Source organism: Rhincodon typus, chromosome 7 (genome assembly GCF_021869965.1).
Source record: "Rhincodon typus isolate 14 chromosome 7, sRhiTyp1.1, whole genome shotgun sequence".
Classification (NCBI taxonomy): domain Eukaryota; kingdom Metazoa; phylum Chordata; class Chondrichthyes; order Orectolobiformes; family Rhincodontidae; genus Rhincodon; species Rhincodon typus.
Genome location: NC_063338.1, coordinates 9,224,687 through 9,251,751, shown reverse-complemented (window position 1 = coordinate 9,251,751; position 27,065 = coordinate 9,224,687). Strand labels below are relative to the sequence as shown.

Here is a 27,065-nt window from a genome sequence, read left to right as displayed (position 1 = left end):
AGCGAGGGATTTGGTGGCTGGCGTCAGTGCTGACATTGGTGGGGGGAGGAACAGGGAGGCCCACAGTGAGGCCTAGAGGCTGGGGCCCTCAGCAGGAGGAGCGTGTCGGCATCAGTTAACATCCGTCAGGGCCTGGGAAGACGAGGGTGCCAATTCTGAACTCGTAACCCGGGAGCTGTCGTGGGGTGTTGGGGGGGGGGGGGGGGTGGTGGTGGTGGTAGAGCCGGGAAGCAGCCCTTGGCCTGAAACCAGAGCCTTAACTCAGCGAAAGCTCAAGACAGAAGGCAACGCTGGAGGGGGACACACCAGGCTGAATTCCAATCCCCTGCTCGCGCCTTTCCCACCGAGGGGCCAGGGAAATTAAAACCCAGGTGCGTGCGGCCACACAGGAGGCCTCCGAAACTTAAAATTGAAAAAAAAACAACAAACAGATTCCAACCACCAGGAACCTGGCAAAACCCTGCACTTGCTGACCAGTTCTGCTGAGGGAGGGAGGAAACAAAGATGGCGTCAGGCTCAGTTCTGGCACTTAATGCACTCAGGCCACACGTACGTCCTGACCAGACAGACAGAGCGACCCACGCTGACTGGAACAGTCCAGCAGAGCGCCGTACTTCAGAATGAGACGTAATAACGTCAAAAAAAAAAGCCCTGTCTCTTCTCTCGGGAAGGCACGTTCAATAATTGAAGGGGTTCCGGTCGAGCGACCTACGTCCTTGGGTGAGGTGATCTGCTTTTCAAACAGCGACCGACCGACGATCACATTGTTCCTCTTCTGGGCCAGATGCAATCCGAAAATGGTCCGCGTTTCCACCTCGTCGGGTTCGTACTCCGGGTCCATCTGCGGGAAGAGGTGCGATTTGAAAAGTCCAGAGACAGAAGGAATTCCCCGGCCCATCACCACCACCACCACCACCACCACCACAACCGCCAAATGCGGAAGGGCTAGCGATGCCCATATTGACAGCAGGGTCTGCCAACTGCGCGCCCCCCCACTCCTCCCAATTTCCCCAGATACGTGCATACACCAGGAATTTGGGACCAAGTATCTCGGCCTCGGGCAGGTATGACGCCATCTGCCCGGAGGTGAGAGGGCGAAAGGGATTGAGGCAGATTTCCCCTCTTCCCCTGCCTCCCAGAACAGTCCTCAGTCATTCACGGGGAGGAGACTGCCTGGTGGTATTACTTGTCAATCCAGAGACCCACACAATGTTCTGGGGACCTGGGTTCGAATCCCGACATGGCAGATGTGGAATTTGGATTCAATAAAAAAATCTGGCACGAGCAGCCTCATGGTGACCATAAATCCCCTGTCAATTTGGTTCACTAAATGCCCTTTAGGGAAGGAAACTGCCGTCCTTACCTGGCCTGGCCTACACGAGATTCCAGACCCACAGCAACATGGTTGACTCTCAACTGCTCTCTGGGCAATTAGGGAATGGGCAACAGACGCTGGACTAGCCAGAGGCGCCCCCTACCCACTGACTGAATAAAAACACCCCTAAAGTCCTCATCCACGAGCAGAATCGTGCAGGCAAACTGGACGTGGCCTTCAACTACGCGCCAACTCTCCGCCCATTCTGCGGGGAGTTCCGGTCACACGAGGCATAATTCGAAATGCAAGTCTTTCGGGAAGCTCCAAGTGGGAGGCTGGGCTAAACCCGCGAGGTTTGGTTGAGGGACACGGTCCCTTTGCAACCACGTTATTATAGTGACCCCGTGCCAATCAGCGGCGGCCAGCAGAGAGAGAGAGAGAGAGAGAGAGAGAAAGAGGGAGAAAAATAAAATCAGGATACACAACAAATCAATCAGGACAGTAGCAAGCCTTTGCCCACATCTCGAAGGTTAATAAACTGGAGATGTAACCCCAGAAAGGGAAGAGAGGGGAGGTAAGGCCACTTACCTGAAGGACACAATAGTTCCCATTTTTCTTTTTGGACAGAATGTCCAAGGCCTCTTGCTTGTAACCAGGGGCGATAATTCCATCAGACACCTGTGATATAGACGGTTACAGTTTAGTAGTGGCAGCCTGGATTCGTCACGGCCTACATTCTCAGGCTTCATTGAAACAGACCCCAGTGACCTTTTCCCGCCCCCACCTGGCTTATAAACAGAAAACTCCCGCTCCATATTGCCCAACAACCACCTCTCTTCCCTAACAACCCCCACCCTTCCCTGGTTATTCGACTACTCTCCAGGGACAAAAATTCCTCTTCGATCCCCTTCACCCATTTCCGAACCGTGGGCCCAGTTTCCCAGGAGTGGCGCGGTGTCCAGTCAGCTCAAGGATTCCAAGTGGTGCCAACTCTGGCTCAGCTGCTAACGCTGCAGTCTGAACTCCCCACCCACACAGAGACCAAAGTTGAAAATCCAAGCCCACATTCCCAGTGCCCGTACAGAGCGAGCGGGGCTGTGTCGGAGCTACAGTCAGTCATCTACACGAAATGCTCAGTTGAGCACCCCCCACACCCCTGCCCCTCGCTGGCGGCTTACAGGGTTCCTCTAAGACCTTCCATGACATTTCTAAGTGCAAGGGGAGTTCTCTTCCCCAATATTTATCCCTCAGCCACTGTCACCTATTGCAGATTATTGACAAATCGCACTTTTGCTGTGTGCGTCGGGAGTTTGCTCCCAGCAAAACGCACTTGCATGTTTTCCTAGACGGTGACCGCACTTCAGACACATTCCACTGGCTGTAACGGGCTGCAGGTCATGCCAAGGGCCGTGAAAGATGCCACATAAATGCAAGTCTAATAGACATGGACAGCACCCAGCACCCAAACCTACCGAAGCGGGTGGGGTCCCTGTGACGGGCAGTCAGCATCTCAGTGAGAGTGGCCAGTCATCTGGAGACAGCCTGGCTGCACAAGGGTTTTTTTTTGAGGGGGTAGGGGGCAGCGATGTGACAGACAGGAAGAGGCTCAAGAGTGAGGAGGAAGGAGGGATGATGAATGGTACAGGACATCCAGAGGATCAGAGGGACCTTGGTGTGCACATGCCCGCCGACCCTTGAGGGCAGCGGGACGGGGAGTTAAAGAGACAAATGGAAAACTTGTCCTTTATCAGTCAAGGCATTGAATCCAAGAGGAGGGAGGTTATGGCAGATCTGCACGTAACATTACTCAAGCCGCAGGTGGAGAACTGTGCGCAGTTCTGGTTGCCAGACTGTAGGAAGAATATGACTGCGCTAGAAAGGGTGCAGACGATTCACATATGAAGACAGACTTAGATACGCTGGGGTTATTTTCCTCAGAGCAGAGAGGGCGGGGGGGGAACCTGACTGTGGTGTACAAAATTACGACAGGCACAGATAGGAAGAAAATAGAGGGGTCGGCAGCCAGGGGGCATAGATTTATGTTGAGTGACAGATGACTCAGAAGGGATCCGAGGGGTATCTGGAACTCACTGGCTGAAAGGCAGGAAGCATCACAATATTTAAGAACTATTCAGAGGAACACTTGGAAGGCAATTGTGTATAAGACGAAGGATCAACTGTCGGAAGATGGCACAAGTGTAGATATGTACTTAATCACCAACATGGACACAGCGGGCCGAAGGGTCTCTGCTAAATTCATTGTGATCTTATTGTTTCACTCAGCTAACACCACGTTCCCATAGGCCCGCGATTCTCTTAAGGCCCAAAATGGCCCCTGTGCGCGTGTGACCCCGAGAAGGCCAACGCGCGAGCGCACCCCAACGACCATCCTCCCAGGACTTGCCTCTCTGGAGATTATCTGGGCGGTCGGGATGTCACAAACATCGGACAGGGCGACGAAGTCACCAAAGGAGGACATCCTGTCGGCACCTACGGGGCAAAGGGCACAGCTCGGACAGGTTTCCACGGTGACCCGGCCCAAAACCGCAGCATCTCGCACCGAGAACCAACTCCACCCCCAACACAAACACCACCCCTCCTCCCCCCTGCCCCCACCACCCCCCGACTCACCTTTCCCAGAATCAGCCACTGTCAACTAATCCCAGATTCACGGAACAATCTAGATTCTCAAAATGGGGGGGGGGAATGAAAAAGAAACACACTCGTTGACTCGAGCAGGACCATCCCCAACCTTTAACAGCCAACTAATTAAGTCAGCGTTTTTTTGGGGCAAGAGCAGAAAACCGCTCTTGAGGTGGGCCTCAAAGTTCGTAAATAGGTACAAAAATAACGAAAGGCCGAACAGAGGGGAAGGAATGTGAAGGGGCAGGACTTTTGGCAGGAGGTGCGTTTGGCCGGGCAGCTTGATGATGGATCTGTAAATCGTCCCAACACGCCCACGACGGGAGGCAAGAAAGTGAGGAGTCTCCCGTTCAGGCCCAACGTGGAGCGTGAACGAAACTCTCCCCCCGCCCCCCCCCCCCCCCCCCCCCGAGGAATCGAAACTGGCCCCACAAACCGAGGTCAGCGTGCGCTTCGAATGCCTCCAGGGGCGAGAAGGGGGAAAGACAGCATGAAAGGGTCTCTACCCACCTCAAGCCATCGCTCCCCACTTCCATTAGCAGGAAAGGCCGTGTAGATCGGGGCTTTTATTAGCTTGGATTGGGTTGGATTTCTGCGTTGAGGCCGGAAAAAAACAAAGAGGCAGAACCCCAAAACCGGAGCAACATTACAATGTCAGGAAGGCTGCTGTTTCACACGAAGGAGAGGGAACACTCATTCTCATGGGTGGGGTAGGGGGAGCATTGAAAATTTCAAGGCTTTGATCAGATTTTTAAATAAAAAAAAAGGTTGATTTCTTTGTTCCATTGAGGAGTTTGAAACACGCCACGCGCACTGTTACTTCACTGTCACTAGTTCCAATTCCTGGAACTCCCTTCCTTCCTAACAGCCTTGCCTGGGTGTTGACTGCAGTCGGTTGGGGGGCAGCAGGCGGGGGTCTACTTACACTGGGACGACTGAAGCAGCTCAAGGAGGCGACCCGTATTAGAGTCATACGGCACGGAAACAGGCCCTTCGGCCCTACCTGGCCATGCCAACCGGGTCTCCTAAACTGAACCAGATCTATTTGCCAGCATTTGACCTGTATCGCCCTAAACCTTTCCTATCCAAGTACCTGTCCAGATGCTTTTTAAATGTAATTGTACCAGCCTCGACCACTTCCTCTGGCAGCTCGTTCCATACACACACCACCCCCCTGCATGAATAAGGTACCCCTCAGGTCCCTTTTAAATGTTAGCCGCACCCCCCACCTCCCCCCACCATCTTAAACCTATGCCCCTCTAGTTTTGGACTCCCCTTCCCCGGGGGACAAAAAATAAAAGGACCTTGGCTATTCACCCTATCCAAGCCCCTCATGATTTTATAAACCTCTGTAATGTCACCGCTCAGCTCCCGGATTAAAAAAAACGTCTGCCACTTCCTCGAGTGACGGCATGTGACGTACACCGCCCAGTCGCAAGTTTTAAGAAGAAAAATTGAGATGAGAGTTGGCGGTCCAGGTCGGTGATGAGCCAGGCTAGCCTGGGGCCGAATGGCCTCCAGTTCCTGTCTTTTACAGGTGCCTGTGCATTTCCAACACTTCAGGCCTAGGCGCTCTGATGCTCCTCATTCTGAATCCCTTCAAACCCCATGGAGGACATGGGATGACGTGCTGGTACTAACCCCTCGCCCTGGCGTAGGCTGTAGCTAGTGGAGTAAGAGCTTTGTACTTATCGTGGACCATACAGACCCTGGCCTCTTCCTCGGTCAGTGGTACACCAACAGCGGCACCTGGAGGTGAAACGGCAAAACTACGTCAACAAGCAAAACCCTCCAACGCCGAGGCAATTAAAAAATTCCAAGGCTCAATCACTGAAAATTCGCTGGGCAAGGAAGGGGCACGCGATTCGAGGAGGTCTGGATTTGGCCCACACCGCCCTCCCAAAACCCGTCTCTGGCTTTTCGAAACGGAAAGGGGAAGACCGGACAAGAGGTCCCGCGCGTTCGCCATCTACGTTACCGTGACTCTGGATTTCCTCCGACCGTCTTTTTTTTTCATTCGTTCACGGGATGTGGACATCGCTGGCCGGGCAGCATTTATTGCCCCATCCCTAATTGCCCAGAGGGCAGTTAAGAGTCAACCACATTGCTGTGGGTCTGAAGTCACATGTAGGCCAGACCAGGTAAGGATGACAGTTTCCTTTCCTATAAGAAAATTAGTGAACCAGGGGGGTTTTTCCCCAAGCAATCGGCAATGGATTCACAGTTATCTTGAGACTCTTTAATTCCAGATATTTACTGAATTCAAATTCCACCATCTGCCGTGGCAGGATTCGAACCCGGGTCCCCAGAACATTGTCTAGGTCTCTGGATTAACAGTCCAGTGATAATACCACAAGGCTGTCGCCTCCCCTCTTTGAAGGTCAGTGAATGATCTTTTACTCAAACAGTTCCCAATGGATGCTCCTCCTCCACGCTGTCAGTTTCCCCAAGTGAATATGAACCGAGCGACAGCTCGTTGAAGCATAAGGAGGGGAGACGTCACGATGAAACGATTTCACTCTGCCAGGTTGGCATATTTCCCACCTGTAACCCGCCAGACGTACGGGGTGAGTGAGAACGCACATCCCGGACTCTCTCCTGCCGGAACGCTGCTCGTCCCGGAGTTCTCGTGCTTCACGTCTGCACGCACGCGCGACCCGTCTCCAAGCAACCAAACGAGCTGATGACGGGCATGGCAAGGGCAAATAAAATCTTCATTTCTTCTTTAAATGGACCATCCCCGAATTTTTAAACACTGATCCCCCCGCCCCCTCAACACCTCCAATTCTAGACTCTCCCACAAGAGGAAACGTCCTTTCAACACCCTTCCAGTCAGGTTTCGTCAGCTTTCGTGGAGTTGTAAAGCACGGAGACAGACCCTTTGGTCCAACCCGCCCATATCCCAAACTGATCTGGGTCCATTTGCGAGCATTTAGCCCACATTCCTCAAAATCTTTCCCATTCACGTACCCACGCAGATGCCTTTTAAATGTTGCCATTGTACCCACTTCCACCACTTCCTCTGGCAGCTCATTCCATACACTCACCACCCTCTGCGTGACAAAGTTGCTCCTTAGGTCCCTTTTTAATCTTTCCCCTCTCACCTTAAACCTATGCCCTCAAGTTTTGGACTTCCTGATCCCAGGGAAAAAGACGTTGGCTATTCACCCTATCCACGCCCCTCATGATTTTACAAACCTTCTAATAAGGTCACCCCTCAGCCTCCGATGCTCCAGGGAAAATAGCCCCAGCCTATGCAGTCTCTCCCTATAGCTCAAACTCTCCAAACCCTGGCAACATCCTTGTGAATGTTCTGATTAAGCCAGCTAAATTCCACCAGATACAAGCCTGTCCATCCCTTCCTCACAAGAGAACATCTCCACTCCTCCTGCTCTCGTTGAAAAGTTCTCATCTTACCTGTTGGTTTAGCCTCAGATCTGCACTCTCTGTCCCTTCCTGCATTGGAAGCTTTCTCGTTGACCCTGTCTTAATGCTTTGATTTATTACAGCTTCCTAAATTTGATCTCTTGCCTCCGCTATTTAGTTTAATATCCTGTCCGCTTCCCTAGTTATGCAGCTTGCAAGAACACCTTGCTGAGCACAGTTCAGACTAGACAGCCACTTTCCCACTGACTGCTGCTCGCGCACCTGGTCCTTTTCCAGACCAGAGAGGTTGAATGACAACGCGTCAACAATTATCACCCTGGGTCACCCCAACAACCATAAAGCCATTCACATGGTAATTAACATGCAAACCTCTGAACAGTTAACGGAGAAAGTCAGGATCGAGGGTGCCAAGAAAAAAGCACCTGAAGACCTGCAACTCTTCAGCACATTGCTTCTTCCCTGAATTTACCGCTCAACAACACAGAGCTAAGGTGCTCACTTTCCCAGAAGGATCTGGCCCTCTTTCCCCCCCTCCCCAATCAAGTGCATTCCAACATCAGTGACACGTACGTATGGGGCCGGCATTCAGGAGCGTGGGGCTGGTCAAGTTGAGACTTCAGGAGGAAGCGCCCTGCCCCTTGTGCTGCGGTTACTGTCCTTACCAGCAGGGCTGACGTGCTTGAAGGAGGTGGCTGCAGGGAGAGACAGGGCCTGCTTCAGTTCTCTCACCAGTTGCCAGGCGTTCAAGGCGTCACACAGATTGATGAAGCCGGGAGATCCGTTCAGGACTGTCAGACATCAGAGGAGCAGAGAGAGAGAGACAGAGAGAGAGAGGGGGGATTAAGGACAAGCGATCAATAACGCTTGCCTGATACAATTCAACTACATTTCACACCTGTCGGCTGTGGCTCACTTGGCATGTAGAGGGCACGGGTTCAGGTGTCAGCCCACCACCACCCCCCCCACCCCCCCCACCCAGAGACTACAAGAAGCCAACCAAAGCTGGACATTGCCGGTGGGAGGCTCCACCGAAGCATCGTCCTTCTGGAGAGACGGTGAAACCATCATCCATGTCCCAGTCACAGGGGAGCCTCCCACTGCCTGCACCGCTTCAAAGCGCAACGCGGAGCTGTGAGGGACTAACTGTTTCGAAGGGACCTGCAAAGTGCTACCCGAATGAGTGTTTTTTGGGGGGGGGGGGGGGGGGGGGGGGGGCGGGGGGGGGGGTGTTTTTGGGGGGGGGGGGGGGGGGGGGCGGGGGCAAGGTGGCTAGTTTATTCAGCTGCTGCAGGGGCAGGATGGGCTGAATGGCCATTCCCTCTCTCAGCGCCGTACCTTCCCTCAAGTTTCACGCCTTCTGTCCTGGGGGCCCGAACAAAAGTTCATCTCCTGAACTAAAACGCAGGAAAGACAAGAAAGGAAAGACGAAGCTGAGATTAGTCGGCCATTGTCATGCCGCTGTGAGAGGGATCTTGCTGTGCATGGCCGGCTGCTGCCCACATGACAGCAGTGGCCAGGCTTCGAGAGCACTTTGCTGAGAGCAAAGCCCCCCACCCCCACCTTTTCTTTTTTTACAGAAGGGGGTTTGGCGCCCGGATGTTGTATGAGGGACGCCATCTAAACGCAGAGTGCTGACCGTGCTGTTTCTTTCAAACGCCGCCCCGCCCCACCCCTCTAAGAAACCAGCGCCCACCGCGCCCCCCACCCCCCCAAGGTACCCTCCTACCTTGGATGGGCAGCTGAGGCCTTTGCGTGTAGATCTGGGCAGGAGTCTGGTGGGGATTCATCCCATATCTCAGGCAGAGCTGCGACTTCCCCGCGCTGTACTCCCTCCGGAAGTAATCCGAGATCGCGTCGTCATACTGGGCCGTGTGGGTGAAAGCCTCAGGAGGGGAAAGAAGAGGGAAACTGATCATTTTAGACTCCGCGACGTTGCTGGGCTTAAACCTGGTGTGGCTCAAGTATGGGCAGAGCGCACACTGGCCTACAGCAGGGCGTTAACGTTTTAAAACTTACTTTCTTTACTCTTCTATTTTTGTACCAAAGATTTTGTACCTGAGATGGCACCGGGAATGGGGACATTGTACACTTATTGCTACACTCCTGTTCCCCTCCCCACCCCGCCCCTGCCCCCACCGCCCCCCTCCCTCCGAGTACACGTGACAATAAAACCTAAATCGAAATCTAAACATGGGGAGAACAAACATGAACAGCAAACTGCACACAGTAAGGTCACCCTGTCAAAAAACACAAGAGGTGAGAGAACAAGTTGCTACACGATGTCAAGCTCAGGTTTCATGGAGGGAAGTCAGCGAGTGAGGGGTGGACAAGACCGGCACAGGTCGGGTGAGGTGAAAAATTAGCTTAGGACAAGGTCCGTCGCCAATATCTAGGAATGTCATTTACACAGAAAGCATTCGGCCAATCTCCTGATTAGAAACTAACCGCAGCACATCCCAGAACATTTCCCAACGCGTTTTATCACTTCGAAAAAAAATTAGGACTTGTGCGGAAGGTGGGGAAGAACGGGACGAGAAAGGACAGTCGGGCTTTCACAGAAGCAGCATCTAATTTTTCAGCAGCGTTTCCAGTACAGAAATCAGGCATCACGGAGCGGTCACGGTTCCTAAGTACATGAGGATTTAAAGGGCCCACGCAGCTATCAGCTGGCCCTCAGTTAGAGTTCCATCTCGGCCCAGTCAGAGCTTGTAAACTCCCCCAACCTACACCGCAGGAGGCCCTGACTTAGACAAAGGGGTAGGAGATCTGCAGGATGACACTAATTACACTGACCACAAATACTGATCGACTGAATGAAAGGCCAAAGGCTGTGGTGAACGGATTTCAACATAAGCAAAATTGGTGGCCGAGTAGATAGTGAAGAAGGTTTTCTAAGATTACCGAGGGATCTTGGTCAAATTCGTCAATGGGGTGAAAAATGGCAGATGGAGTCCAATTTGATTGAATGCAGGGTATTGCATTTTGGTACAACAAACACAGGCAGGACTTATACAGTTAATGGTAGGGCCTTGGGTAGTGTTGAAGAACAGAGGGACCTAGAGGTTCAGGTGCATAATTCTGTGAAGTTTGTGTCATGTACAGACAGGGTGGTTAAAAAGGCATCTGGCATGCTTGCCTTCATTGCTCAGTCCTTTGAGTACATGGAGTTGGGAAGTCATGTTGAGGCTGGACAGGACATTGGTGAGGCCTTTTCTGGAATACTGTGTCCAGTTCTGGTCGCCCAGTTTTAGGAAGAATATTACTCAGCTAGAGAGGGTTCAGAAGAGATTTATGAGGATGTTGCCAGGTATGGAAGGTTTGAGCTATAAAGAAAGGCTGGACGTGCAGGGACTTTTGCCACTGGAGCATAGTAGGTTGAGAGGTGACCTTACAGAGATTTATAAAATCATGAGGGGTGTAGATAGGGTTAATGGTAGATGTCTTTTCCCTCGGATGGGGGTTTCAAGACAAGGGAGCATTTTTTTTTTAAGGTGAGAGGAGAGAGATTTTAAAAAAAGGGCATGAGGGGCAAATTTTTTTTTTAAACACAGAAGGTGGTTCATGTGTGGAATGAGCTTCAAGAGGAAGTGATGGATGCCGGTACAGTTCCAACATTTAAAAGACACTGAGGTAAGTACATGCATAGGAAAGGTTTGGAGCGATATGGGGCAGGAGCAGGAAGGTGGGACTAGTTTAGGTTGAAATCCTGTTCGGCATGGACTGGTTGGACCGAAGGGTCTGTTTCCATGCTCTATGGCTCTGCAACTAGAGGGTGCGGGGGTGCAGAATTCACTTTGGATGGGTAGAAAAAAAACTCCATGTGAAAAATGAAGAATCGGTATCAGTCCTAAAGGACAAGGGTACATTGATTACTAAAATGTCACGAACAGGTACAGCAGAACATATTCAAAAAAGCCAAAGGAATACTAGCCTTTATACCGAGAGACAAACGAGGGAGGCTGGAAGTTTTGACTCTGCTACATGAAAGGCTAGTTACATCACACCCACAGAATACTACTGGGCACCCCCCCCCCCTCCAAAAATTTAGGGATAACGCACTTGGGTAGTACACAGCACAGACGTAAACCGAATAAAGCAGCCAAAGAAATCAAAGACCCCTCCCACCCTGTTTACACTCTCTTCTGTCAGGCAGAACATACGAAAGTTTGGAAACATGTACCAAGAGATTGAAGAACAGCTTCTTCCCTGCTGCTATCAGATTTTGAACGGGCCTCTCACTAATGAGAGTTGATCTTTCTCTGCAGCTGTAACACTATATTCTCCACTTTGTCCTAATACCCTGATGTACTTCTGTAAGGTACGACTTGTCTGGATCATACGCAAAACAATACTTTTCAGTGTATTCTGGTACATATGACAATATCATAGAACCATAGAATCCCTACAGTGTGGAAACAGGTCCTTCGGCCCAACAGTCCACACCGACCCTTGGAGCACCCTACCCAGGCCCATTCCCCCTATAACCCACCTACGCTACACATCCCTGAACACTACAGGCAATTTAGCACGGACAATCCACCTAGTCTGCACATCTTTGGACTGTGGGAGGAAACCGGAGCACCCGGAAGAAACACACACAGACACGGGGAGAATGCGCAACTCCACACAGACAGGTGCCCAAGAGTAGCATAGAACCCGGGTCCCTGGCACCATGAGGCAGCAGTCCTAACCACTGAGCCACCGTGCCGCCCTACAATAATAAAGCAAATTTTTTTTTAAAAATCAAAAAAAAGTGCGTGCGGCACTCTGAAGGTTAAATTACAAGAAGGGGTCCACTCAAATGTGGGGTCCACATTCCCTGGAAACCAGCACGTTCTGGGGCGATTAAATTGGGTTTTAGAGCTATTTAGTGAACAGGGTCGACAAGACAGAGTTTTCTCAGAGATAGCAAGTCGCAAACTGGCCTAGAACTGGAGGGAGGAATCCACAAAAGAAATGGCTGAAATTTGGAACTCTGTGGCGAGAAAAGCAGTGGGTGCTGGATCGAACGCTCACTGTAAAACCGCAAACGGGAAGGGTTATCCGAAGGTGGTGGGGGACACACAGGGGCCCCGCAGGCACACAGCAGGGCCCCGAATGACAGAGTAGGCCGGAGGGCACATACAATCTCCTCCTGTTGCTATGGTGCTGCTGGGAAAGCCAACTGGAAACAGGCCAATGGCAAGATCGGTAGCAGCGAGGTGGGTGGGGGAGGTCAAGTGTTTGTGACGACCAGGAGTCACAATACCTTCAGCGCCAGGGCCTTCCGGGTATCCGCGGATGTGTCTCTCTGCTCCGAAGCCTCCATCTCCTGGGCGACCGGCAGGTAGTCGGTGGGATCGCACACCACAGTCACACGGCCGTGGTTCTTGGCTGCTGCCCTCAGCAACGTCACTCCACCTGGAGGGAGGGACACAGGAGGCATGTGGTCAAGGCCTTAAGGGTACACTCTGGCCCCGGAAACGAGTAAAGGGTCGGGGGCGGGGGAGCAGAAGGAGGAAAAAAAAAAGCCAGCGTTTCACGCGCCTCGAACCGGACCCGATTTCAACCGAGGCCGGGCGGCTAACCCGCTCCAGGAGGCGAACGATACTGTTTTAAACATTTCAAATGAGGCTGGCTCTGCCACTTTCTGTCCAGCCGCTGAAGTGCGGGAACGAATGCCTCAGGGTGCTTTCCAGCACCTCTTGTGGGATCAGGAGGCATCCTCCCCACGCCCCCGCCCACAACCGACCACCCAGCGGATCCCTGTATTAATCTGATTCCTCCAACAATCGACCCTGTGTCCCTCTCCACCCTCAGTATTAACCACGCCGGCGACTCAGTCTGGATGAGACGCTAAACCGAGGCCCGAAGTGGGAGCTGAAACGAATTCCGACGGCTCTATTTGAAGAGGAAGCGAGGAAGTGTTCTCTCCCTGGTTGGCTTGGCCAACTTTCGGATAACGCCACTGAGGGACAGATGATGGCTGCACCGCACAAGCCAACGCTGGGCCGCCTACAACAGTGACGACGTCCCTCAATGAATTCACTCGGGGAGCAAAAGGGCTCTGGAACATGCGGAGGTGGGCGCTAGCTACACCAACGCACTGAGCAGTTTTCACAGAATGGGAGACAGTGGACAATTAAAACCATTTTAAGAGCCGGCTCCCCAGCAACATCAGCACCTGAACCCAAACCCTACCGATGTCAATCTGCTCCACGGCCTCCGCCACGGTCACATTCGGGGCTGAAGTGGTCTTCACGAACGGGTACAGGTTACAGGCCACGACCCTGAAGCAGGGAAAGAAAAACTAGGACGGTAAAGGATCGGCACGGCCTCGCGGCACTGCCAGACGCCTTTCGGCATGCGCCCACTTGCCTGAGCTTCGACCGACAGTCTGGAGGCGCACCATCAGAACCGCAAGCTGAGCAACTCTGTGTCACTGCCGCCTGACTGACCTCAGGTCTGGGACGCCGAGGCCCTTTGGCCAAGGGGGAAGACAGAGAGGGAGCGCACGTGCGCGCATTCCAGATCACTTCAGCGGGCACGGCCCACCCTGTGACAGAACACACACTCCTCTGACTTAAAACCCGGGGGAAACACACCACTTTAACGTGAGCGACGCACAGCTCAATGCCGCCACTGACTTCAATCCATGGCAACCGCCGAGGCCATTCAGCCCGACGTTCACTGTGTTGCCTATGTGCTCCACGAACGGTGGCAAAACGGAGGTTAGGACTTTCCGTGAAGTCGCTACGACTTGGGCAAACCCACCGAGAAGAGGCCACTTTTAGAATACCAGGTACCCTTCGATAGGAAGGATGTTATTAAACTGGTGCAGAAAAGATTTACAAGGATGCTGTTGGGACTGAATGATTTGAGCTATTGGAAGATGCTGAATAGGCTGAGGCCACTTTCCCTGGAGTGTCGGAGGCTGAGGGGTGACCTTACAGAGGTTTATAAAACCATGAGGGGCTTGGATAGGATGGACAGCCAAGATCTTTTTCTCTGACGTGGTGGGGGGGGGCGGGGGGGGGGAGGGCCGTAAACCAGAGGGGCATAGGTTTAAGGTGAGAGAGGGAAAAGATTTAAAAGGAGGGGCAACTTTTTCACGCAGAGGGTGGTGCGTTTACGGAATGGGCTGCCAGAGGAAGTGGTGCAGGTAGGTACAATTACAACATTTAAAAGGCATCTGGAAAGGTACACGAATAGGAAGGGGTTAGAAGGATAGCAGCCAAACGCAGGCAAAATGGGACTCGTTCAGTTTAGGAAACCTGCTCGGTGTGGACAAGTTGGACCGAAGAGTCCATTTCCATACTGTATGACTCCATAGCACTGAAAACGACACCGGCCGCCCTGAGATTACAGAGACTAACGCTCCAGGCGGCTGGTCTCGGCGTTCCAGTGGGAGGGAAAGCTGCGAACTGTGCGAAATTAAAAACCTATCGGATCACTGGCCCAGGGGCTGGGGCTCTCCTCTGGGCTGAGAGCCTGCCCCAGAGGACGCTGGCAGCCCCTCCGTCGGGCTCACGTGGAAACCAGGAGAGGCAGGCAGCTCCTCTGCTGATGGAGGACCGGCGCAGCACCCTGGACCGTGGAATACCGTCGCTTCGATCCCCGGAGAGAGAGGGGCACCTCCTCACTCCGCACGGCATCTCGAGAGGGCCCCACCCCGCCCAGCTGTCCCAGCATCAGCTTCCGCCCCTACCCCAACTCTAGGGCGGCTGTGCCACTGGGACAATATCGCAGTCATGGGCTTAACTGGACAAAACATGACCAGGGGTTACAACTAGTTTACAACCACCCTTCTCCCTATTTTACCACCCCTCTCCCAATTTTTGCATCAGCTATGAACTTCTTGATCATTACCCCTTCGGTTAAGACCAGGTCATTAATGTACACCACAAACAGCAAGGTCCCCAGCAACGGGCCCTGTGGAACCTCAGGAGAAACAGATTTCCAATCACAGATATATCTCTCTACCGTCACCCCCCGTGTCCTGCCTCTCTGCTGGTTTTCGGATCTGAAGTGCCATTCTGCTGTCGATTCCATGGGCATTCTCGACTTTCCTGAGCAGTCTGCCATGAGGGACTTTATCAAAAGCCTCGCCCGAAGCAAACGTCAAATGCATTAGCCTCATCAATAATCCCAGTTACCTCCTCCAAAAATTAAACAAGTTTTTTCTCAAACAAGTCCATGGTGACTACCCGATTAATCCACGTCTCTCCGAGCGCAGGTACGTTCTGTCCCTCAGAATTCTTTCTAATTAATCTCCCCACCACAGAGGTTAGACTGACTGGCCTCTAATTTCCTGGCCTACCTCTTTCCTTCCTTTTCTTAATAACGGGACGATGCTGGTTGTTCTCCAGTCCTCTGGCACTTCGCCTGCTGCTGTAGAGGGTTTGGAATTGTGACCAGCCCCGCTCACCCCCAGATATCTCCTCCCTCAACAGCCTGGGATACATCTCATCTGAGTCAGTGGGTCTGTTCACTTTTAAGGCTGGTACACCCACAAGTGCCACCTTTCTCTCTATGTTCATTTCTTCTAATATTTCACAGTCCTCCACCCTGACGTCTGCACATACGTCGTCCTTTTTCATCGTGAAGCCGAAATATTCATTGAGGACCGTGCTCGTGTCTCCTGGGTCCACACACAGATTACCCCTATGGTCCAGAATGGGTCCTACTCCTTCCCTCATCACTCTCTTAATCTTTGTATATTTAAGCAGGAACTGCAGATGCTGGAGTCGGAGACAACACGGTGTGCGGAGCTGGAGGAACACAGCAGGCCAGGCAGCATCGGAAGAGCAGGGAAGTTGATGTTTTCGGGATGGGTCTGAAGAAGGGTCGACTCTCCTGCCCCTCTGATGCCGCCTGGCCTGCTGTGTTCCTCCAACTCCACACTGTGTTGCCTTTTAAATTTTCCTCTATTCGACACACCCCAGTGCTTTCTCATGCAATTTCTCGGCCTTTTTAGGCACTCCCACTACTGTTTTGCGCTGCTCTACAGGACTCTGCCACGTTGAGCCCTCAGCACCTCGTGAAAGGAACTAAACCTCACCAATGCAACAAAAAGACAGTGAAGCCAGAGACCCAGACATCCTGAACACAATGTCACCCAAAGCTCAAACAGGATGGAGGTCTGGTGGAGCCAATTCCTGCTCATATGGTGCTCTGGGACTTCTTGAGGTCACGGAAGGTGCTACAGAAATACAGACCAGGATTCCCATACATATTACCAAATCTCCAATATCTGTCCGCCCCACCTCCTCCCAAAAATAAACATTAGCCACCAGATCCTTTTTCCTGCTAACTAATCCATGCCATCTCTCCTTGATGGAACTAAACGCTCACTAATTTTATCTCAATGTGCTCACGGGGCGAGCTACAGTGGGTCAGTGGCCCCTGCTAATCTGAAAAGCTGTTTAGCTTCAAGGTCCGTGGCCCGCTGCTGTATCTACTCTAGCGTTTGCTTAGCAGTCCGACTTCTGGGATTACACAGCGCCAGGGGCATGGGTCAAAGGGCGCATGGAGGTGGTGGGGAGCGGCTGGGCCGTTAGACAAGAGAGGAAGGAGGTTAGGTGAATCGGTCATGCTATATTACCCATAGGTATGTGCAGGCTGGGCGGGTTAGCCAAGGGGTCACAGGGAATAAGGTGGGTCAGGGCGGGGCGGGATGCTGCTCAGAGGGCCGGAGTGGACTCAACGGGCCGAACGGCCTGCTCCCAACACTGTCGGCATTCTATGATTCTGTAGCCCATGCAAAAACCTGCACAATTCAACCTGGCCACAGGCGCAGGGCCAGGAGTAACCCTCGTGCCTGGGAGACTTCACAGCACAGGCTGAAGCTCAACCGAAGAGGTCAGCAGTCACTCTCTGGGCCTTGGCACGTGAAACCGTGCCTGGAGCACCAGCCGGCTTTATACACTCACTGGCCGCCGTGCCTCAGGAAGGGGGAGTGCCGCCCACCGACCCATGCCCGACGAGACTGCGGCTGGTCTGGTCGGGTGGCAATGTCTCCCCCTTCCCCGACCCCCGCGGCACGACAGCAAGCCGACGGCACCCCACCCCCCCAACCTGAGTGAAGCCACTTACGCGGCAACAGAGAGGGCTCCCTCACCTTATCAGGCTGAAACCCAGCTTTTCGACATCAGCCACGTCTTCCGGAATGCTCCGGGCCAAGATACCTGGATGGCAGGAACGAGGAAGAGGAAGGCAGAAAGAAAGTCGACTTCGGAAGTGTCGCGCGCGAGTCTTTTAAACAACGGGCCCCACTCAGGGCTAGTTTGGGCCACCCACATCCCATTCCCAAACAACATCCCACCCCACCCACCACCCAGTCCCTCTTTCCACCAGCAGCCTCACTGCTTCACCAAACCAGGTCCCGATTCCACCGAACATCAACTCCACGGCTCAGCGCAGGTCTTTGGGGGAAGAAAGGTTAAGGTGCGGAGAGGGGGCACGACTATCGGTGACCCAGTGCACATTCCACTGGACGCCAGACCTCCACGGAGTGCCCACAAAGCGCCAGCGCCGCCGCCCCCCCTCCCTCCCCCACCCCCCCTCCCCCAACACCAACAACTGCGACGCAGTTACAATCAGCATCTGTGGGCTGGCTTTAAGAGGTGGTGGGTGGAGGGAGAGGGGGTATCAGGCAAGGTCAGTCTTTGGCCAATCTCTTCGTCACTGCCCATGCCAAAGGAGAGTGGCTGGCAGGAGGATTCCGTTGGGCAGCGCTGCCCCCTCAAACCTCAGCCCGTTCGCTTTCGTTGCAAGAGAGCTGGAGTCTAGATGTCGTCATGTCCTGCTGCAGTTCCACAGGCCCTAAGGCGAGACCTCGCCCCGGGAAGGGGTGAAGAGCGCGCAGTTTTGATCTCCATACTGAAGAAAGGATATGCTGGCCACGGAGAGAGCGCGGCAGGTCGGGGAGGGGCGGGGTGGGGGGGATGTTCATTCGTCTCATGCCGGGCGTGGTAGGACCGTCCCATGAGCAGAGGTTTGTTTGACTGCGCCTCTGTTCACTAGAGTTTAGAAGGATGCGATTTAAACACATAAAAGGGCGACACGGTGGCTCAGTGGTTAGCACTGCTGCCTCACAGCGCCAGGGGCCCCGAGTTCGATCCCACCCTCGGGCGACTGCCTGTGTGGAGTTTGCACATTCTCCCCGTGTCTGCGTGGGTTTCCTCCGGGTGCTCCAGTTTCCTTCCACAGTCCAAAGGTGTGCAGGTTAGGTGGACCGGCCGTGGGAAATTACCCCGGAGCGTGCAGGGATGGGCAGGCTAAGTGGGTTAGCCACGGGGAAACACAGGGTTAAGGTAGAGGGCTGGACCTGGGTGGGACGCTCTTCAGAGGCTCAGTGTGAACTTGATGGACCGAATGGGCTGCTTCCCCACTGTAGGGATTCTATGAAAATTCTAACGGGGCTGGACAGACCAGATGCAGGAAGGTTATTTGGCCCAGTTGAGGAGTCTAGTACCAGGGGACGCACTTGAAAGGGTTGCGAACCTGTGGAATTCTCTACCACAAGGCGCTGCGATATATTTCAAGAAAGAGATAGATAAATATTTTCGAGTTTAAAGGCACGGGAACAAAGTGCGAGCATGGCGCTGACGCAGAGGATCTACCCTGCCCATATTAAATAGCAGCGCAGACGCAAATGGACCGATTGGGCTATCCCTGCTCCTGGTTTCTAGGCCGCGATGTACAGAGCCCGGTCTACGCTGCAGACGAACTCTCTCATTGCAGACACCACTGAGACACGGCACCGCTGGGCTCCAGGAAGTTTCTGGAGGCTGCGCACCGCCAACAGCCAAACACCGCATCCCTCCACCCCCTCCATCCCCCCACCACCCACCCTGGCTCCAGCTAAATAACAATTAACGTTACAACCCACCCGGCTGATGTTTCTGTCCCCCGCCGCCCCCCACTTCCCCGAAGTCTCTCACCTCCGTGAACAGCCGGATGTAGGGTCTTCACCCTGCCGCCCAACATTTCGGGAAAGCCGGTGATCTCGGACACATCCCTTGGCAAGAGAAACAAACGAGAGGCACGTCAGTTTCTCGCGACGGGCAGGGTGGTTCATTTTGGCTCACGCCGCGTCACGGACATCGCGGCCTACCGGGCCAACGGGAACACCGGCAACAGCAGGCACAATATGTGTCGGGCCCAGAACGCGACTGAACCCTGATGCTGTCGAGATGAAATACGGAGGGGGTTTGAGGTACTTCGGACCAGCACGTAGATGAGAACAACCCCACGCTTGACTGTTAGGCGACCACCCTCAATTTTCCCTTTCTCACAGGGGCGGGGGGCGGGGGGGGGGGGGGCGGGGGCGGTGGAGGGTGGTGAATTCAACCCTACCCTGGCCTTTGGATGACTTGACTCGCCGGGAATGTATCGGAGTCTGCTGGCGCCCAATCCCATCAGAGATGGGACGAGCTCGCAAGGCCTGGAGGTCAAGAGATGAGCCGATGAAGGGGGAATATTGCCGAGGCGCCTTTGCTCTTGCCCTTCTGCCAGGTCCAGTGTGAACACGGAAAACACATCTCTCCACAGGTTACTGTCCCGAGAGGGGCTGAGTCAGCCAGCAGCTCTACAGGTCCTCGGCGCCTTCTCAAAGCAAGCAGGCACTGGAGGGGGCCAACGTCAGAGCCGCCATCGCCGAGCTGCAGCCGCAGCCTGCAAACGCTCCACTGGGAAAAGCAGCAGGGTTTCGTTTCCACGCGGGTGCATCGCGGGGGCTCGGCATGGCAACCGCTGTGCCCAGGACCGTAAGCAACTGCAGAGTCACGAGCTCGGCCCAGACCGTCACTTGAGCCAACCCTCCCCTCCACTGACTCCACCGACTCTTCCCGCTGCCTCGGGAAAGTGACCAACGTGATCAAAGACCCCTCCCACCCTGGTTATAACCTCTTCCGCCCTCTCCCGTCGGGCAGAAGGTATAAAAGCTTAAGCGCCAGTTACCGATAGAGCCCAGAACAGCTTCTCTCCCGCTGCTATCAGACCTCTGAATGGGCCTCTCAAATCTTTAAGTTTAAACGCTGATCTCGCTCTTTATGCGCCTTCTCTGCAGACGCAACATCGTGTTCCTCGCTCTGTCCCGCTACCCTAACGCACTTTGCACGGTATGATCTGCCTGAGCCGCGTGCAAAACAAAACTCTTCACTGTACCTCGGGACACGTGACAATAATAAATCAAATCAAATCACCCGACTGGAATCAAGCACTTGACAGGCCCATGAAGCATATTCACTAACGCCATCTTGGAAACAGCAGCCAATTTGTGTTCAGTACACTCCCACTAACAGCAGTGCCACAATGGGCAGGTAATCAGTTAAACCGATCTCGGTTGAGGGATAAGTATCGCAGTATAAGTATAATTATAATTGTTTGAAATAGTGGGATCTTTGACGCCAAGACTGACTCGACCGGGAGCAGTCAAGGTCTCGGGTTTAATATCCCGGGAGAAGGCAGCATTCCTGACAGGGCAGGTGAGCTCATGCCTTGCAAACGAAGTAGCCCTGCCCCAAAACATTGCAGGAAATCCGCCAAGCATAAAATAACGCCTCCTCGGGCACCCACTGCAGTGGATCGCTCCTTCCTCAGCTCCAGGGACGTGCTGCTAGGGGAGCTGATGGATCCCAGCAACAGTTACAGTCGAGACAAAGTAACTAAGGGAGGGGTCACTCCGCCCAGCATTGCAGAGCTGATTTTTCCCCCCCAAAGAGCCGCCCCATTTCACCCCAGTCCTCCTCTTGCGTCACGAGCCTGAAAATCGTTCCCCTTCACGTTTCACCCAGTTGTCTTTTTTTTTTGAAGGTCAGCGATATCGTCCCTCGTGAGCAAAGCTGACCATTCAATATCCCACAGATAGCAGGAACTGCAGATGCTGGAGAATCTGAGATAACACGGTGTAGAGCTGAATGAACACAGCAGGCCAAGCAGCATCAGGGGAGCAGGAAAGCTGAGGTTTCAGGTCTAGACCCTTCTTCAGAAAAAAATGAAGCAGGGTCTAGGCTCGAAACGTCAGCTTTCCTGCTCCTCTGATGCTGCTTGGCCTGCTGTGTTCATCCAGCTCTACACCATGTTATTTTACATTCAATATTCCCTTGCTTCATGTGTTGTCAGGAGCACGTGGATCCAAGTTCTTCCAAGTACTGAGCAGATATCTCAATAACCCAGTGCAGGGGCCGCTAGAACAAAAATAAAGTTCTTTTATTTGCTCATGGAACATAGGCGTCGCTGGCTAAACCCAGCGATTATTGCCCATCCCTAACGGCCCAGAGGGTAATTCAGAGTCGAGCACGTTGCTGTGGGTCTGGAGTCATATGTCGGATCAGGCCAGGTAAAGGTGACAGTTTCCTTCCCCAACAGGGCATCAGTGAACCGGATGGGGTTTTACCACAATCGTGAGTCGTCCCAAAGTTGTCAATTTCATTTTAGCCTTTTTGGGGAATTCAAATTTCATCGTTTGCCTTGGTGGGATTTGAACCCATGTTCCCAGAACATTACCCCGGGCCTCTGGATTTCTCCTCTACTGACACTGTAGCCACGGCAATGCTACCCCCACTCCTACTAGAAAATCGATGAAATTTTATACATTTTTCGAGCTCAAAATCTCAATCATCGCTGTTCTCCACATTACAACAGTGGCTACACACCAGAAATAAATCAAGGAGGTAAATTGTGCTGGGATCCCTCAAGGTTGTGAAAGGTTAGACATTAATTTTTTTCTAAAAGAATATTAATTGACTTGATTTAATTAATTGAAAAATGTCTGATCTATTTGTAATCATCTGAATCTCTCAGTGTTACATTGGAGTAACTGATGTTAATCCAATGGTGTATCAAAATCTTGGATTTAATCTCCCTTCCTTAGCTTCCCCTTTCCTGAGCAGGGACTGCATAAAGCAAGACCTGGCATTAAAATAAGATTACGATGCCAACCCTTTGTAACCCATCACTTACCGGACAGTGAGGCCAGCCTCGCGTAGAGCCTTGGCTGTCCCACCAGAAGCCACAAGGGACAGGCCGAGAGAAACCAGACGCCTGGCAAAGTCCAACAAACCAGTCTTATCCGAAACGCTCAACAACGCTGCCAGACAAAATCAGTGACAAAGTCACAAGCAGATAAACACTGGTGAACATTAAACAGCAAAGATACTGGGAGACAAAAAACAGAAGTTGCTGAAAAAGCTCAGCAGGTCTGGCAGCATCTGTGAAGGGAAATAAAGGAGCAGTTAACGTTTCGGGTCCGGTGACCCTTCCTCAGAGCTGGTGGTAGCTGGGAAAATGTCGGTTTATATGCAGAAAATGGGGTAGGGAGTAAACTCAGTTCTGAGGAAGGGTCACCGGACCCGAAATGTTAACTGTTTGTTCCTTCACAGATAAGCTTTTCCAGCAACTTTGTTTTTGTTCCTGATTTACAGCATCCGCAGTTCTTTCGGTGTTGGTAAAGATATTAGAGAGTTGGCGGGAAATGCTTCAATATCCATCCCGAATAAAAATCTATCAGTCTCAGGTTTGAATTAATTAATGCGTCCCCCACCTGGGAAATGCGGGGTTACAGGGATAGAATAGGGGGTTAAGTCTGGGTGGGATGCTCTTTGGAGAGTCGGTGTGAACTCAATGGGCCGAATGGCCTGCTTCCACACTATATAGGGATTCTACGATCCCTCTCACAATAAAGACCAACATTCCCTTTTTGTCTTCCTAATCACTTTGTTGTCCCAGTGTGCTGGGCTTTCGGGAGTCACGCTCCAGCATATCCTGGTCTCTCTGTCCTGCTCTCCAAACAAAAAGGCCTGTACTGGAGAGATAGTAGGAACAGCAGATGCTGGAAAATCTGAAACAACAAGGTGCAGAGCTGGATGAACACAGGAGGCCAAGCAGCATCATAGGAGCCTGTACTGTGAGAGGTTAGGGCTCTGTCCCTTTGCCCATTGTACCAACCCCCAACCCAATCCTACTGCGCCAATACCTCCTACCACTACCAGAACCAATCCACAGAAACTCTGCAAACTCCTCCACTTTCAGTGTTCCCTGCGCTCCCACTTTCAGGGCAAACAGTGCAAGCTGTTTCCCCGGGGGGGTAAATTTTGCAAACGCCCTCCCCATGCTGGAGGGGAGGGTTAGAGACTGCAGGTTCCCCTAGTGGGGGGTTTGGAGGGCGCGTAAACGTTGGAAAAACTCCCCTATCCCCAAGGAAAAACTGTGCAATCTCACCATGTCCAGGAGTAAACGATGCAATCTCGCACACCTCCCCCCCCCGCCCCCACCTCCTTCCCTGGGGTGGGGGTAAAATGTGCAATTATCCCCTTCTACTCCCGACAGCAAACAGCGCAAAACTTCCCCCCTCCCCCAGGAGAGATCTGCACAAACTCCCCAGCAAACCCGCCGCCGAGTCTGGGAGTAAACCTCGCAAACTTACCCCCCCCGGGGAGGGGGTAAACGTGCAAATTCCTCTCCAAGGAGAGGGTAAACCGTGCAAACCCGCCCCCCCCCCCCCCGGCAAAAGCCCCTATCGTTTCCCATGCACCGTCCGCCCCCATACCCAGCTCCGTGGGGGCCATTCCGCGCAGACTGTACCCGCTGCACGCTGCGCTCCGACCGGATCCACGCCGCTGGGCGGAGCCGGGCAAGCAATCTTCCTCCTCTCTGTGTGTGTGTGTGTGTGTGTGTGTGTGCACAGCAAGAGCCCAGGCAGTGAGGCGGAGCGACAACCTGCTGTGGACGGGTAATCCACTGCAGGCAGAGAGAGGCTCCTCTACCCTGAACAGATTCAAGTACTTCCCCCCTCCCTCAAAAATAAAACAAAATCTTCCCGCAAACCGCTGCCCCCTGGATAATAGCCCGCATTTGCGAGCACACGGAGATGCAGAGTCTCACTGGGTGTCCCATCTCAAGGCGCAGCAAGATCCCACAAACAGCAAAGGTGCTTGGTGGCCTGCCAGCCCCCGGGGCTAATGTAGTCCACAGGCTCTCCTTGGTTTGGAGAGCTCCAGGATTTTGTGTTTTTTTTTTGTTTTTGAAAAGAAATCATCAAAGACAACACGGTGTGGAGCTGGAGGAACACAGCAGGCCAGGCAGCATCAGAGGAGCAGGTCCCGACCCGAAAAGGCCAACTTTCCTGCCCCTCTGATGCTGCCTGGCCTGCTGTGTTCCTCCAGCGCCACACTGCGTTGTCTCTGACTCCAGCATCGGCAGTTCTTGCTATCCCTGAAATCATCAGGACACAGGGATTAAAGCAAGGGATGCCGGAAATCTGAAGTAAAAGTTCAGGAGACCTTCCGCAAGTCTCTAATGAGATTTCTCGCCGCATCTTATCGAATTTGCCTCAAAACCAAAATGTCAACACTGTAGCGTTTCCCCCTGCCCGATTCCAGCACCAATTTCCCTGGTCCGAGATTTCAGCCCAGGATAAAGCAGTCTCAGCCACCCAGAGGAGTGCCCAGCACTGTCGGATGAAGGCTAATGTCCTTCTCCATTCCACCAGTAAAAGTACCGCCATCTTCTCTCTGATGCCCCATCCTCACACTCTCTCTCTGCTACTGTCCCCACCTCCCACCAAGGCTCAAGCTCTGCTGCTCTGGCTAATCCTGCAACACCTTCCCCCCACTCTCTCACCCACCCCAACCCTCGACACCACATGCCCTGTATGCCCTCTGCGCTGCTGACTCACTCACTCGGAGCACCTCCCCACCTGTACCAACGGCTGTGCCACCCACTTTCATCGCCATTAATACCAACTTCTGTATTAATACCACCCTGGGCTTGTATCCGAGGCTGCCCCTACCTAGCTGTGCCAGGACACCACTCTGAGTGAAGGCTGCTCTCCTTGACTTGACTGGGGATTGCTGACAACACCCATGATTAGCTTCCAGGCTCTAAATGACAAGGCAAAGCAGCAACGCTGTGAGCCTTGTATCTTTGGGCTGAGGGGGCAAAGTCCGAAAAAGGACAGGGCAAGGCAGAGATGCTGTGAGCTCAGAGGTAGGCTCAGAGTGAGTGTGCGCCGTGGCAGTGAGCACAAGGCCCACAGGTGCAGCCTGGCCCAGTCGCTGAGCTGGGTGTGTGTCCCTGAGTCCTTGCTGCAGCATGACGGTGAGAGTTCCCAGTGTAGCCCAAGATGTAGTGTTGAGGGGCAGAACAGTCGTGTAAGTGGATCGGGGATGTGCCGTAAGGGTGCTTCGAGGCTGGCACATGTCAAATGTCAATGCCCTTGGGCGTGCGGTGCGTGTGACCAGTGCCCATGGAGAATGCCTTGAGATGTTGGCGCCCATGTGTTGACATGGAGGCCCTTGGGAGCAAGTGGCAAGCTGAAGTCGCAAAGTACCCTTGCTCTCTGATTTCCATATTTGATAAGTTAGGAAGCTGAATATTCATGAGGGGAAGTTGGGAGTTTAATAAGGCATTTAACAAGCAGTAACGTCCATATCGGTGATAATCAAGAAACTGGAAACTCATCGTTGCCTGGTGAAAAACCCATCTCTCTCCTCAGCAGATGCATAAAAGGTAGAGCGGGTTGTGCCTGACATTGAAATCAGCTGCACCAGATTTCTCGTTTGATTTTTGCCACGCACCTCACCGTAGCTCATGTGGCTTAGACCCCTACACGATCCCATTTCCAACATAACCCTTCCTGAGAACTCGGGAGGCAATTCTGACAAAGAGTTGTATTCGGCCCAAAACACTAACTCTGTTTCTCTCTCCAGACTCTGCAGAGAATTCCCCTGCACTTCTTCAAAATCTCCTCTTTCATATCAGGAGCTGAGTTTTAACACTTCATACGAAGGGAAGTACGTTCCTTATTGCTGAAATCTGCTAGCCAGCGAAATCTCTTCAAAGCTCCAAGGTGGGACTTGAAACTCCTGAGTACGCAATTGAGTACCAAGGAGTGCTGTAGTCTCAGCAGTCCGGTCTCTTGGATGTGCTGTTCAACACTCAGGCAAGAGTAAAAAGATCCCGGTATTTTGGAGAAGGTCGGGGGAGTCATCCCTGGCGTACTTGTCTACGTTTATCCCTCAACTAACACCGCTGAGAACAGGTTGCTGTTAAGTTGCTGCTTATGGGAGTTGGCCCTGCGTGAAATGACTGCCACATTCCCGACAATTACAACAGGTGCTACGCTTCCGGAAAAAAGCACTTTGTCGCTTGTAAAGCGTTTTGAGATATCCGGTGGCCATGCTAGGCACTATGCAAATGCAAATCTCTCTTCTATCATTTCATCATGTTCTATCATTTTAAAAAAATGTTTAAGTTACTCAAAATGCTCGGCAACAGTTTAAACTTTTCGCTGTACTTTCAATTAAATACACGTGACAATAAATGATTAAACATAAATATAACCAGTGAACCCCTCTGCCCTACTGCCTTCTCCCTAACTACAGGTTTGAACTTGTTGTAAGCAAATCCAAGTTATACCACAAAAGATCAACTGTACAATTTGTATTGAATGGCTCAGACAGTGTGTGTGTGTGTCCTGTTCATTATCCCTCTCATGACCATAATAATTTGCTTCCAAATCAGAATTTAAATTGCTTGTGGATGGCCTGTTTCTATCAATACCGAATAAGATTCACAAGACTGCAGCCTGTAACAAAAGAGTCACAGTTCTCCTGGGTTCAGAGCCGTTCACATCATTGATCTTAGCTGCATGGCTACGGCACCTCAAATAATCACTCACGCCAACACGCTCTACTCTAGCTCCACTCTCCTGATACACTGCTGTTGCAGGGGTGAG

At 52.6% G+C, this 27,065-nt stretch overlaps 1 protein-coding gene across 1 annotated transcript in view; it reads right to left on the bottom strand.

Annotated features, from left to right (window-relative positions):
* atic (5-aminoimidazole-4-carboxamide ribonucleotide formyltransferase/IMP cyclohydrolase) overlaps positions 1-24,014 on the bottom strand; it is a 30,447-nt gene extending 6,433 nt beyond the window's left edge. The window contains exons 1-12 of the mRNA XM_020522032.2: positions 23,877-24,014; positions 22,292-22,418; positions 19,270-19,346; positions 17,445-17,511; positions 13,526-13,614; positions 12,594-12,745; positions 9,072-9,228; positions 8,008-8,133; positions 5,600-5,707; positions 3,720-3,805; positions 1,904-1,993; positions 713-841 (exon numbers count right to left, since the gene is read on the bottom strand). Of these exons, the coding sequence (XP_020377621.1) occupies positions 713-841; positions 1,904-1,993; positions 3,720-3,805; positions 5,600-5,707; positions 8,008-8,133; positions 9,072-9,228; positions 12,594-12,745; positions 13,526-13,614; positions 17,445-17,511; positions 19,270-19,346; positions 22,292-22,418; positions 23,877-23,895 (1,227 nt within the window). The 5' untranslated portion in view covers positions 23,896-24,014. The remainder of the gene's footprint in view (positions 1-712; positions 842-1,903; positions 1,994-3,719; positions 3,806-5,599; positions 5,708-8,007; positions 8,134-9,071; positions 9,229-12,593; positions 12,746-13,525; positions 13,615-17,444; positions 17,512-19,269; positions 19,347-22,291; positions 22,419-23,876) is intronic.
* Positions 24,015-27,065: the final 3,051 nt, after the last annotated feature.